General features: G+C 36.0%; 1 protein-coding gene across 3 annotated transcripts in view; it reads left to right on the forward strand.

Annotated features, from left to right (window-relative positions):
• Lyst (lysosomal trafficking regulator) overlaps positions 1–15443 on the forward strand; it is a 181335-nt gene that overhangs the window by 24232 nt on the left and 141660 nt on the right. For all 3 annotated transcript variants that reach the window (XM_031359427.1, XM_031359429.1, XM_031359428.1), the window contains exons 3-4: positions 1017–1215; positions 14815–14905. In XM_031359427.1, coding sequence (XP_031215287.1) covers positions 1024–1215; positions 14815–14905 — 283 coding nt within the window. In that variant the 5' untranslated portion in view covers positions 1017–1023. The remainder of the gene's footprint in view (positions 1–1016; positions 1216–14814; positions 14906–15443) is intronic.

Raw genomic sequence — 15443 nt, forward strand, 5'->3', positions numbered from 1 at the left:
CGCCTTCCTGCCCTGACATTCCCCTACACTGGGGCATTGAACCCCCACAGGACCAAGGGCTGCTCTTCCCACCGATGTCCAACAAGGCTATCCTCTGCCACATACATGGCCAGAGCCATTGGTCCCTCCATGTGCAGCAACTCTTCTTAAGTACTAAGCCCTCTCTAGCCTTACCATAGATAAAATTATTCTGAAATTCTTTGAATAGTAGTTTTTTTGTGATTTTTTTATTTCTGAAGGTTTATACATTTTCTCTCTATATTCATTCCTGTATGTTTTACCTTGCTGTTTTCCTTAATCTTAAAATGCCATATTGCCTTTTATTTGGCTAAAAGTGGCATAAAAGCTCAGCAGCTGAATTTCTTTAGTTCTCACTCACCTGTCAGGAACCACCACTTCCAGCACTGACTAAGTGGTTTTTGGAGGGTAGACCAGTGACTGCATTATATCAAGAGGAAAGCCATGTGTTATACTATATTACAGTAGTTATTCTATAGCTTAATATTTATTTATTTCCATTTTATGTGCATGAGTGTCTTTTCTGCATGCATATATATATATGTGCATATATATGCATATAATATATATGAGTTGAATCTAGGTCCTCTGCAGGAGCAGCAACGGTTCTTGACCGCTAAGCCATTTCTGCAACCTCCTGTTTATATTTTTAAAAGACCCATTTATCTGTTTTAACCATGTAAAGCAAGAACCATTTCCTAAGTAATGGTTTATTTTTATTCTATGTAAGAGAGGAAGTCAGACCCTCCCTGAACTGCCACTGTTCACTAGTGTCTTCTCCCAACAGTGTCATTTATGTCTGCCGACTGTTTAGGTGTTTCAAACCTGGTACTAGCACTGTCTTAGGAACTACCTAAGGTCAGAACTATGCCTGAGAATAGTAGAGAGCTAGGAACTGAAATCTAGCAGTTTTAAGTCATTCTACAGAAATCACATATATTTAAAGGTAAATTTACATTTATTTAAAAAAAATCTCTTATATCCTATTCATTTTATAGCTCTGTCATGAGCACCGACAGCAACTCATTGGCACGTGAATTTCTGATTGATGTCAACCAGCTTTGCAATGCAGTGGTCCAGAGGGCAGAAGCCAGGGAAGAAGAAGAAGAGGAGACACACATGGCAACTCTTGGACAATACCTTGTCCATGGACGAGGATTTCTGTTACTTACCAAACTGAATTCTATTATTGATCAGGTAACGTCATAGCAAACAATTGTTCATCAGTATGCTACTCTTGGTCATCAATTAGTAACTTACAGATTTCATACTTCCTAAGAATCTCTTGTGTTAAAGAGATTGACACATTGTGTATCTTTCATATTCCTCCAACAAAAAAATAGCCCTATTTGTGAATATCCTATTTGGATACTTTTAAAACTGAAACATTTTAGAATTTCAAGTGCTCATTTTTCTAAACAGGTTTTGTATATAGGCTTTTTGTAGTTGATTTGAATTCATCAGTCATAAACTACAAGTCACCAATAATACATTGTTATTACATTAAGGAAATAAATAGAAGCACTTCCCTGTGGTGTCATTTAACCAAAATCAAGGTCAGGTTTGGCTTCTCTACAGAGATGTACTCTCTATGTCTTCCACCCTTTCTCTGTATGTTGCATGAGTCTGAGTCTGTGACTACCTAAATTTGTCCTGTGAATCTGTCTGTGTGTCTGTGTGCCTGTCCCTAACAAAGAGTTTTGTTCTGTCTTCACTGAACATCACAAAAGGCATGACATGGGGAAGGAATGAGGAATACTTTACTGAAATCTTGAACAGGGTTTTATAAGGGTTTAAGTATAGACTCTAATTGACCCCAACTGACCCAGATAACAAACAAACAGTACTACAAACATCATTGTTTATTAGACAATGCCCCAATGTTGTGTTCAGCATTTATGGTGGTTATTCATTTTGTAAGTTTGTCTTCAAGTTGGGTGTGGTGGTACATGCCTTTAATCCTAGTTCTCAGGAGTCAGAGGTAGGCAGATCTCTGAGTTTGAGGCCAGCCTGATCTACCTAGTAAATTCTTGGACAGCCAGGGCTGTTACACAGAGAAATCCTGTCTCAGAAACAACAACAACAACAAACAAACAAAAACCCTCCAAAACAACAAAAACAAACCAAACAAAAACAAAAAACCAAACCAAAACAAAAGATTGCTTTCAACCTCTATATTTGCTGCTTTCAGCAAGTGATTATTAGAGCATGTACACATTGTTTTGAATCAGGGGCATGGAAGAGTACACATTTTAAGATTACAACTATGCATTAGCTTACATGCACTATAAAAGTCAACTTTATGAGAAATCCAAGCAAGTAAAGTTGATTGTTAAATCATTTTCTTAAAGGCAGAAAACAAACAGGTTGAGTATATGGTATGTCTTAGTGATGGTTTCCATTGCTGTGAAGAGACACCATGACCAAGTCAACTCTTATAAAGGACAGCATTTAGCTGGTGCTGGCTTACGGTGTCAGAGGCTTGGTCCATTATCATCATGGGGTAAAATATGACACTAACCAGGCAGACATGGTGGTGGAGAAAGAGCTGAGAATTCTACATCTTGATCTACATGTAGCAGAAGGAGACTTCATAACACACTGGATGTAGCTTGATCGTAGAAGACCACAAAGCCCATTCCCACACCTACTCCAACAAGGTCATACCTCCTAATTGTGCCCATCCCAATGGACCATGCATTTAAACATAGGAATCTATGGGGGCCATATCTGTTCAAACCACCAGAGTAGAATAAAAGTTTTAAGTCTTTGTTTTGTTTTGTTTTGTTTTGAGACAGGATTTCCCTATGTAGCCCTGGCTTTCTTAGAACTCACTGTATAGACCAGGCAAGCCTCAAAGCCATAGATACTTGTCCTCCTCTGCCTCCCAAGTGCTAAGATTAAAGATATGTACCACTACATCCTGGTCCAGTCTTAAGTCTTAGGTGACTTCAAGGTATATTATTAACTCTAGCTGTGAGGTTCAGCAAAAAAAAAAAAAAAATCTAGTCATAAAATATAAGAAACATTTTCTTTTTTTATTAGATATTTTCTTTATTTACATGTCATATGATTTCTCCTTTCCCAGTTTCCCCTCCAAAAAACAAAACAAAACAAAAAACAAGAACAAACCCCTGTTGCCTCCCCCCTCCCCCTGCTTGCCACCCTACCCTCTCCCAATTATTGGCCCTGGCATTCCCCTACACTGGGGCACAGAACCTTCACAGGGCCAAGGGCCTCTCCTCCCATTAATGATCGACTTTGCAAACCTCTACTATACACATGCTGCCAGAACAATCATTCCCACCATGTATACTCCTTGGTTGGTGCTTGATTCCCTGGGAGCTCTGAGGGTACTAGTTAGTTCATATTGTTGTTCGTCCTAAGGGGCTGCAAATCCTTCAGCTCCTTGGGTCCTTTCTCCAACTCCTTCATTGGGGACCCTGTACTCAGTCCAATGGATGGCTGTGAGCCTCTACTTCTGTATTAGTCAGGGACTGTCAGAGCCTCTCAGGAGACAGCTATATCAGGCTGTAGTACCCTTCCTTCAGTCTCTGCTCCATAGTTAGTCTCTGCAACTTCTTCTGTGGGTATTTTGTTCCCCCTTTTAAGAAGGAATGAAATCTCCACATTTTGGTCTTCCTTCTTCTTGAGTTCTTGTGGTTTGTGGATTGTACTTCGAGTATTCCGAACTTCTGGGCTAACAACCACTTATCAGAGAGTGCATACCATGTATGTTCTTTTGTGATTGGGTTACCTCACTCAGTATGATATTCTCTAGATCCATCCATTTTCCTAAGAATTTAATAAATTTATTGTTTTTAATAGCTGAGTAGTACTCCATTGTGTAGATGTACCACATTTTCTGTATCCATTCCTCTGTTGAGGGACATCTGGGTTGTTTCCAGTTTCTAGCTATTATAATAAGGCTGCTATGAACATGGTGTAGCATGTGTCCCTATTACATGTTGGAGCATCTTCTGGGTATATGCCCAGGAGTGGTATAGTTGAGTCCTCCAGTAGAACTATGTCCAATTTCCTGAGGAACTGCCAAACTGATTTCCAGAATGGATGTACCAGCTTGCAATCCCACTAGCAATGAAGGAGTGTTCCACTTTCTCCACAACCTCTCCAGCATCTGCTGTCACCTGAGTTTTTTATCTTAGCCAATCTGACTGGTGTGAGGTGGAATTTCAGAGTTGTTTTGATTTGCATTTTCCTGATGACTAAGGATGAAGAAACATTTTCTTAATAATGCATTGCCATAGCTTTTGACTTTAATAGCATGAGATTACCATGTTTATTCATAGAAACATAGGATTATAATTCAGAAGAGGAGTTTATTTATTCAGTAAAGATTAGAATGTAGTTTTAGAAGCTTAATGTGAATTAGATACATTTTTCTGTTTATTTTTTCTTCACTCAATCCTTTTCCTCCTTCTCTCCCCAGCTCCCAAGTTATTAGAGACAAGGTTTTAGAACTCACAATATAACCCAGGCCAGCCTAGAACTCTTGATCTTCCTTCCTCAGTTCCCCAGGAGTATAGGAGTATAGGTATAGATGCCATATCTAGCTTCTCTTTTTAAAGATACTATATAAATAGCACCAGAAATATAATATACTCATCAATAAATCTAATAAAAATATATACTTTTGCATAGAATTCTATAAAACATTATTATAAGAAACCATGGGATATTTAATTAAGTATAAATTGATTCAATTTCCATGTGTTCAAATAATCATACTGTAAAGGTACATGTTTTCTCTAAATTGGCCTATACCTTCCAATATAGTCCCAATCAAAATCTCTAGCTTTTCAACTAATACTGTCATGGAGATGTAGTTTATATATTACAGTTTTTATCCATTCCATATGCAAAATTCAGTTGTGTTTTGGACACTCAGAAATATGTGGACCATCACCAGAGCCAATTTTAGAACACTCTCATTATCTCAAAAAGAAACCTGTAGTCTAGCCATCCTTTTCCACCCTCCTCCTAGCCCTAAGCTACCACTAATCTGCTTTTCATGGCTGTAGATTTTACTTTCCCTTATAATCCACAAAATATCCTTTAATGTATTATTAAAATGCCTAAAATCATCTAAGTCATAACAGCAACAATTGTTTTTCTAGTAGTGTTTGGTCATGTTTTAGGATTAGACATCTAGATGAATTTGAAATGGTAACATTATACTTTGTTTAAATTATTTTATGTTTTGCCTACATGCATATCTATGTACTATGTATGTGCCTTGTATTGACAGAGGCCAGAAGAGGGCATCAGGTCACCTGACACTGTAGTAACAGATGGTTGTGAGCAGTCATGTGGATAATGGAAATTGAACCTAGATTCTTTGGAAGAGTAGCTAGTGCTTTTTAACTGTTGAGCCATCCTTCTAGTCCCATAGCTTATAATTTTATTTATATTTCACCAACAACTAAATATGCTGAGCTTTTTTTTTCTTACAAGCTCAAAAGCATCCTTTTTTTGTGAGTCTGTTCAAGTTATATGTCCTTTTAAGGCCAGACTATCTGTTTATTATCCAGCATAACAGTTATTATGAACTGTGTTAGATTATAAATATGATAGATCCCTTTGTGAAGTAACCTTTGATTTGTAGCTAAATGACTAAAATTACTCAACCTTAACTGCAATAATATTTTTCATATATAATAATTTTTTATCCCTTCTTCCTATTTGGTCACTTTTTAGAATATTTAAAGCAATAATAGTAGGTGCAATAGATGCTCTCTTTGGAATGCAGATAGCCATTTTAAAAATAGAATTTATCTTTATTTGATTGTTTCAGTTTATTTGATTGTCTCATGACCATTTGAGTCCGTAAGGGAAATTAGTTGAACAAGATGTCTCTTTTAAGGTGGAATCACACTAAACACAAACTGCACATTGTAGAGCAGACTTCAGCTTTTATATGAGCAGGGGCATTTTTTGAGTACTTGGTGGAAGGGGTGATTTACACCCTTCTTCGTCTACTATAGACGCATTTTGCTTTACCAATATTTATTATAAAGAATTAAGTAGACTCTTTATTGAGATAGAATCAACAAATAAATGTGCATATGTAAACTCTATAGTTGGATGAATTTTAACAAGGGTTTATTGTCTTTGTGCAAGCACTGTCACACTCAGTGCTCCATCATGCCCTCTTCAGACGCCTCTGCCAGCTTCCCCCTGGGAGGTAACTGCTCTGTTGATTGCTGCCATCTGAGTGGGATTCTGTGATCACAGTGTGCCCTCTTGTGACTGAGCCTGTTGAATCCATGCCCTTTTTTATCAGTCATTCATATTTGTTTGTTTGTCTCTTTCTTTTCTTTTCTTTTCTTTTCTTTTCTTTTCTTTCTTTCTTTTTTGTTTTTTTTTTGAGACAGGATTTCTCTGTGTAGCCCTGGCTCTCCTGGAACTCACTCTGTAGACCAGGCTGGCCTCAAACTCAGAAATCCACCTGCCTTTGCCTCCCAAGTGCTGGGATTAAAGGCATGCGCCACACTACCCTGCCTGTTTGTTTGTTTCTGATTAGTGTTTTGTTGTACCACAGTTTAACTATTCACCTGTTGCTTAGCTATTTAGATTGTATGCATTTGGTTATTATGACTAAAACTGCTATGAACACTCTTATAAGTCTTTCTGTGTTTATATCTTTCATTGAGCATGCAAATTACAGGTAAAAGGATAGTTATTTGTGTAACTTTGTAAGAACCTGCAAGTTGTTTTCAGTGGTTGAGCCATTTTTTTAAAAAAATGTTCATTAGCTTTGTATGAGAATTCTAGCTGTTCTATGTACAGCTTCTCTAAGATGTATGCCACCATTCTTCTAATATTAGCCATTTTTAAGTGAGCATGAAAACTTATCTAATTTTATTCCTGACAACTAAGGATGTTGAATATTTTTAGTGTAATATGTGTGTGTGTGTGTGTGTGTGTGTATGTAATGACTGCTCTTTTCTTCAAGAGATATGTGCTATGACACTGGATGTGGTAGTTAGAACTAAACTATATACATATGTGTATATATATATAACTATATAATATGTATAATATTAAACTATACACACACATGTATATAGTTTAAATATACATATATATATTTCCTGTACTACGTGTAGATATCTATGATGATGTACAATTTGTAAACTAAACACAAAAGATAAACGATTGTGGCAATGTGCTTTAATAAAAGTTATTTAAATTTTATGAGTTATTTCTTGAATTTCTTTTACTGTAGTAACTAACTGTGGGTAACCAAAACCACAGAAAGTGAAACTGGAAAAGGGGGAACTCTTGTATCTTGTTTTATGAACGTCTAAGTTTATTCCATTTTGAAGACCCATTTTTTGTCATCCAGTACAGTTCTTCATGTATTAGAGATAGAAGTCTTTGTTAGCATGCAAATATTTTCTTTGTAATAGTCCCCATTCACCCCACTACCCTTTCCTCTCTTCTTGTATTCTCTTCTCTTGCTGTCTTTCCTTCCTTCCTTCCTTCCTTCCTTCCTTCCTTCTTTCCTTCCTTCCTTCTTTCTTTTCTTTTCTTTCTTTTTTTTTTTTAAGGTAGGGTTTCAATAGGCAGTCTATACTTGCCTCTAATTCTCCATTCTCCTTTTTAGCCTTATCCAGTACTAGAGTTACAGAGGTATGTGCATTGTACCTGGCTGCCTTTTCATTTTTTTTAAGTGTTTTCCTGTTGTTCCTAAGTGCTAGGGATCAAACCCAGGGCCTCTTGAATGTTAGGCAAGCACTAAACCACTGAGCTATACCCCTAGCCTTAACCGTGTCTTCAGAAAATAGAGTTCTCTCTTGCAGTGGTACTTTCTGTTCTAAAATTTTAAGTCTTACAACCCCAAAGTTGTAATATATTCTCCTACTTTAAAAGGTATTTTAATTCATGTGTTTATTTAATTTTAATGTAGTACTGGGGCTTAAAGCCAGAGTCTTATGAATACAAGATAAGCATTCTACCTAGAGAGCAGTATTCTCAGCCTTCCTAACCGTTTAGTCTTGTTTTTACCTTATATCTGTGAACTACTTAGAATTACTATTTGGGTAGAGCATTAGGTAGGCGGTACAGTCCTTACACTTTTCTTGCACACATACTCAAATGTTACAGTGTCTTCTTCAGAGCCTTTTCTTTCCTAGCTGAAAGTACTGGTGATGTTGGAAACATAATGCTACAGAGGAGTCAAAGACCCAAGTATACTATGTTCATGGACTGGGAGAACTCAGTAGAGTAACTGCTTTCCAAATTAACTATGTGTTTAGTGGTTTCTACCTGCACTTTCTGTTATGTTCACTACTCTGTTGTCTGTTCTCTCCCCAACACCCACTGACTTGATTACTGTGATTTTTAATAAAAGTAAATCCAGAGGGCCAGAAAGATGGTTTGGTGGGTCAAGGTCCTTACCACCAAGTCTAATGACCTGAATTCAACCCTTAGCACACACATGGTGGAAGAATAGAACTGGCTCTGCAAGTTATCTTCACACATGTGCCAGAGCATAAGTACTACTACTCAAATAAATAGGTAAAATAAATAAATAAATAAATGCTTTTTTAAAAGTTAATTCAGAAATCAGGTCATGTAAGTTCTCCAGTTTTATTCTGTCTTCTCAGCAATGCCCATTCTGCGTCCTTTGGGTTTCCATATAAATTCAGTTTGTCATTTCTGTAACAATATCAGTGTGCTTTCACTTGGGAAGGTGTTGAATCTGTAAACTGACTTGGAAAGCATTGGCACTATTGACTTCTTCCAGCCCATGAAGATGATGTAAATCTATTAATTTGGGACTTTTCTGATTCCTCTGAAGTATTATGATTTCAATATAGAGATCATGTACACTTTTTATTAAATTGATTTAAGTATTTTATTCCCTTTTGATATTATTGCAAATGTTATCTAAAATGTAATTTTCCTGTTTGTTGCTTATAGAAATAGAGTTGATTTTCTTGAAATTTGATGCCATATCCTGTGCCTTTGTTAAATTCATTTATTAGCTCTCCACATTTTTCTGTAAACTCCTAAGGACTTTTTGTGTTAGCAACCATTTGTAAGTAATGACAGTTTAGTTCTTTTCCAGTTTTTATACCTTAAGAATTTCCTGGACTGTCTTCTACATAGAGGCAGATGGAAATGGTGGGTACGGGTGGACTTCTAGCCTTGGGTGTAACCCGAGGGGAAGTATGAATGCTTTCATTGACTGAGTCGAGCTTCTTAGTTGCCTTCGATCAGAGTGAGGACACTTTCTCCTGTTCTCAGTTCCCTGAGAGTTTATAGCCTTAATGGATGCTGAGTTATAGAAAATGCCTTTCTACATCTGTTGAGATTATCATTATTTTTCCTTTTAATTCTTTAGTGTGGGTGAAGTACACAGATGGTTTACTGTTGAACTATGTTTGGATTTCTATGATAAGCCCCATTTGTTAATGATTTATTATGCATAATCATTTTAATCTATTAAATAAGCTATTCATTTTAAATGGCAAAAGATCTTTTTAATGGTTAATGATGACAGATTTTAAGTTTATATTCATATATATATATAATACATACATACATGCATACATACATAGATATGTATGTACATACAAGGTAGGAGGACCTAATTGGGTTTGTAGGTTTCCACCTACTCTGAGGGCCTGAAATGTTTTTATTCTACGTGAGTAATTTGCTAATTCCTGGTCTCTGGGACCCTTGACTTCATATAATGATAGATTGCTTTTTTTTTTTAACTGGGGGTGGGGACAAGGACTTTTCTCCTTCATACTTTTAGGTGAATCTGGTAGAATCTCATTTTCTAAAAAAGAGTTTCATACAAGTCTATATTGTATGTTGAACATATACCCCCATATTTCCTCTTCCCTTCTGTTTTCTCTCCTCCTACAGTGTTTCTTAATAGTACAAGTTTCTTTGAAATATGGGTTTCTTATGAATCTTTCTGGAATTACCTCAGTATCACTAAAGCTATGTCTGTAACTATTATAAAGCCTGTTGGAAAATTTCTAAATGATTCTTAGGAGTAATCTTGTCTAGATGATAGTACTTGGTATTACCTACCTAAAATCTTCTTGAAGCTTTAACAAAGAATGTTGTGGACATTTAACAACCATTCTCTGCTGAGGGAGAGTAGTGGAGAGAGAACAGGGACTGTCTGGGAACAACTGCAGATCGAATGTCAAGTCTTCTGTCGTTGAACTATTTTGATATAGCTCATGACTAAGACTACTTATGATATTTTAAAAAGAGTTATTAAAAGAAAGAGAAAAATATGTAACAGAGCTCTTATATGATGCACAAAGCCTGAAATATTTACTATCTGATCACATACAAAATACGTTTTCACTTCCTGGTCAATTCAAGAACTAGCAATATAACGTCTGGCATCAGTGGAGACAAGTATCCAACTACTCTGAGATGTTAAATATTTGACGAAGGCTGAATCGGAGCTCAGAGGGAGAGTGCAGGCTTACAAGTACCAGACCTTTGGAATTTGCAGAACTACTCAACTCGAAAACCTCTTTACAAAAGTTCTAAAAGCCAATTAAGAATAAAAGTTTTTATTTATATAAAAGAGTAGAAGAAACCATAATATTTTTAGTGTGATCTACACTGGACCACTACAAGTAGAACTCTTTATTACTATTTCTACTTGATACCTTGTTTATTATTGTTTTTTTTTTCCCTTGAAATAGGGTTTCTTTATGTAGTCCTAGCTGTCCTGAGACTTGGTATATAGACCAGGCTGACCTTGAATTCAGAGATCCCTTGCCTCTGCCTCCCAAGTGCTGGGATTAAAGTCATATGTCACCATGCCTAGCAATACCTTTTTTTAAAGAAATGCAATAGTCAAGTGGATTTTTAAAGTATAATAATAGCAGTGAATATGATGGCACTATCTATTATTTTAGCACATGGAACACAAATATAGGAGGCTCACTGTGAGTTCAAGGCCATCATAGTGAGTTTGACATCAAATCTGGCTGTATAGTAAAGCCCTGTCTACAACAGACAAGCAAACAAACATAATAACAAACAGGGAAGGAAAAATATTGTTTTTCAAAGTGATGTGTTCAGAAATGAAAACAACCATTAGGAAATCTTTTTAGCAAAGCTAAAAAAAAAAACTAAACAAAACAAAACAGTACAGACTTGTTAAGTTTCCATTAGCTCAATAGCTATACAGTTAGGGAATGGAAAAAAGATTTGATAATCCTAATGAAGAAACATTTTCTATGTGTACAATACATATATATATATTAGAATAATATGATATATATACATATATATTAGAATAAAATTCTTAGAGAATCAATGAAGAACAGCAATGTGTTATGCTGTTAGGATGTTATGTTTTAACATTGGAAAGTTAAGTTTAATTTGTATGCCAAGATACTTATTTTTAACACCATTGAATAACTGCAGTAATTTTGCATTACTTTCTGGCTGCCATTCATATTCCTTGCTGTGTCAGACATTTCATGACAAAGTCTCCACTGATGCCTACCTTTGAGCCTCCTAGATATATGTGTCTGGGCTGGGATCTCAGCCTTTCCCTGACTCGCTTGCCCTTCCTCCTTCTCCTGTCACCATGGCTACTGGATGGAAACAGCTGTGCCTGGTACCTGGCAAGTACTTGTAACATACTTCTTCAACTGAATTCAGAAAGGGACACCTCAGTGAGAATGATTTCATTATTTATTGTTGCTTAGGGGAAAAATGTAAAGGCATGCTCTAAGTGTGTTAGGGGAAGGTGTGATATAAACTCATTTCTATATGTTAGGTCATGGAAAAGCCTTGGAATGTCTCTGTGCATGGTGTATGTGGGTGTGGCATGTGTGGATCTGGTATTAAGGAGCATCCTTTATTTCTAGATACTATAGCTATTGTGCATACTTAGGATTTGGGGAGATAGAATTAGGCTTTCATTTGAAATTGAAACTTTAAGCCTACTTTTCCAGTGTACCATCAAATACAAGAAAAATATTTATGGATTTCAAAGAACAGAATTACATGTGGAGTTTCTCTTAAGGCCAGAAAGGATAAAAAAACCAAACAAACAAGCAAAAAAAAAAAAAAAAAAAAAAAAAAAAAAAAAAAAAAAAAGCCAAAGTAAGAATATATGGCACTTTAAAAAGTAATAGAATCAGGGGTAATGAGATAGATAAAAACCAAACAAAAAACAAAAAAACAAAGTAAGAATATATGGTACTTTCAAAAGTAATAGAATCAGGGCTAGTGAGATGGCTCAGTGGCTCAGTGGGTAAAGTTGATTACAAGAGAAGTGTGTGCTAGTGTTGATCTCCAGAACTTATTCATGTAAAGGTGGAAGGAGAGAAACAACTCCACACATCTAGACATACACTGTGGTATCTGCACACAGAAAAACATACAAAAATAACATTATTATTATCAGGGAGAGCTACCCCAATAATGAGTTGTTTTAGAAATACAGTAGTTGTATGAAATGAAAAATTGTTGCATTCAGCTGCCAGTGTGTCCCTTCTTTCCACCTGGGACTGCTCTAGCATAGCAGGGTCAAACTGCAAAGATCTGTACTTGCTCCTGTCTCATTTTCAAGGGTTTGTGGTCTATAAGTCTGTATGGTGAACTGAGGGAAACAGGAGCCTCCCAGAACAGATATTGCTGGAGCTGGGCTTTGCATGGTGGTTCCAGACCATGTTGAGCAGCAGGCAGGGCAGGGATGTCTGTTCACATAGCAGTGATGGTTTGCCAGTGTACTGTTATAGAGCAAGAATTCACTCACCAGGACAGTTTGTTCCTTTAGAATGTTGTTAGGCCATCCACTAAAGACTCAGATTTGGACCACTCTGAAGGATTAATGAGCTAAAAAGTGATTTATTTTAAGACTAGGAATCTTTCTTTAACTCCTTTGACTCCTTCAGCCTGCTGAAACAGGTCCTCAGACTCCCATCATTACATTTCACTCCTTAAAGCTGTAATTGTGCTTGTTACCAGTTCCCTCCACCTGCTTAAGGCTTTCCAGCTATCTTACACAGCTCAGAAAGGCCAGCTTGCATCCTTACTTCCACTGCTCTCTTCTGTGGTGTCTCTGACTTCACATCTCTGTAACATTCTGTTTGTCAATCTGCTCAACAGGCTTCCTTCAGCACTCCCCACCCTTACTTCCTTGAAGACTCTTGGAGCTCTGAATCCCATTGTCATCAGTTCTTTCATCACTTGGTTTGCTCTCTGGAAACCCTTACCTATGTCTTAGGCATCCACCCAAGTGCTTTTATAGCTTAAGTAGACATATTATATTAGGGAGAGCTACCTCAATAATGAGTTGTGTTATGGTGCGCATATATATATATATATATATATATATATATATATATATATATATACACATACATATATATATCATAACAATTATATATGGTATATATAATTATAATTATAATATATACATGTATATATATTATAATTATATAAGTTATAATAACTCCTGGCTATAATTATATGTTATAATTATTATATATACATGTACATATTATAATTATAATTAAATAATTATGTATAATATAATAATGACATCTCCATTTAGACACATTAATGTCTCAGACTGTATATGTCTAAAAAATGCATCTGGGCCAGTAAGATGGCTCAGTAGTTAAAGGCATTCGCTACTAAACCTAACAGTACATACATTGTACATATAATTTAAAAAATTAAGTCAATCCGTCACCTTTAGCCTAATTTAGTATCTTTCTGAGATTTTCTTTCTTGGTGGAAATATTTTCAGCACCTGGTTACCTAAGCCAGAAACCTGTGAGGAGTTTTTTCCCCACTTGTACATCATTGAAAATTAACTGTAAGCCATTTCAGTTCTACCATATAGTTTCTCATATGCCTCTGTGTCTGTTTGTTGTGGAGTCACTTAGTAATCATTGTGATCCTGCTGCTAACATTGGCTGTTCCTACTTACCCCAGTTTTGCCTAGAAAACCTTGTCTCATCTTGTTTCCCTCCCCAAAGAATGGTATGAGAAGGAATAACTCCTGGCTTAACTGTTCATTGAATACTGGACCACTCATGTCTCAGGTATCCCAGGTGTAGCTGCTTAGTTACAGTTTTACTTCAACACTTCTGATGATTGTTCTTGTTTTCTGAACTCCTAAACTGAATACCAGTTCTGTACTAGAATTTAGTTTAGTACTAGGGAGATATTGTATGCCTTCTATTCTGTCTGTGTGTATGTATTTTATGGTCCAAATAAAGAGACCTTTTCCAACATGGACCATTTACTTCAAAAAGAATAATAGAGTGTGCAATTAATATATTTAATTATCTTCACTGATAAATCTTTTCATATATATTACTAATGTTGCTTTCTCTTTTATAAATTGTTTTTTATTTTTTATATTTAACTACATGAAGACTTATGTTTTGTAGTAACTTTGTTATAATTAATAGCTTATAGGCTTTAATTTTTTATTTTTACTTAAAAGTCTCTTTTTTTATAGGTGAGGAATTCTTGCAATGTGCATGGTGTCAGTAACAGCTCTTCTTGAAGTGTTAGTGAGAATGTGCTAAATACCATCGCATAATCTTACATTCTTCTGTGGTTGGAAATGCTTATAAATTGAAAAGGGTCCACAGTTTGACTTGGACTTAAAATAGGTTAATTTGATCCTCAGTTCAAATGTAACCTTTTTTTTTTAAAGGAAAAGCTTTGGTTTTGTTTCAGTTAAATGTAGGATGTTAGGAATTAATGTGTCTTGGGGCCTTAGAACATGAAAGACTTGTCTTTCTGACACAGGCCCTGACATGCAGAGAAGAACTCCTGACTCTTCTTCTGTCACTCCTTCCTTTGGTGTGGAAGATACCTGTCCAGGAACAGCAGGCAACAGGTATGTCCTTCTTCATATGTCACTTGCATTATCAAGTCCCATTGGGAAAAGAAGTTTGTTTGCAAAGCTACTTTTGCCTGATTATTTACTGCAGCTTCAGATGCAGAGCAGTAGATACTGTGGTGATATTTTTATTGTATACCTGGTATGAAAAATTCACTAGGCAAGCACATTTTTATTTCTTCCGGCAATATAAAAACCGTGGCGCTTCTTAGAGGCTTACAGACATGACAAATGCAAAATATATGAAGAAGCAGAGTATTTACTGAAAGAAGTTACTAGGCACACTGCAGCATTAGGAAGATGGGTGCTGAAGACTTTGAAGAAACAAATTGCAGCTCTTAAAGACTGCTGTCACCAGTGCTCTAAAAGTGACTTCTATAGTATTTTCTTTAGTTCAGTCTTTCTAATTTTGCTTTTGGAGGATAAATTTGAAGTCATATATTGTTTCAAGGCTAAATAGAATTATGAGATCAGTAGGTAATTTTAATTTGGGGTGTTTTGTTTTGTTTTGTTTTGTTTTTAGTTTTTTTTTTTT

Source organism: Mastomys coucha, unplaced genomic scaffold (assembly GCF_008632895.1).
Source record: "Mastomys coucha isolate ucsf_1 unplaced genomic scaffold, UCSF_Mcou_1 pScaffold7, whole genome shotgun sequence".
Lineage (NCBI taxonomy): Eukaryota > Metazoa > Chordata > Mammalia > Rodentia > Muridae > Mastomys > Mastomys coucha.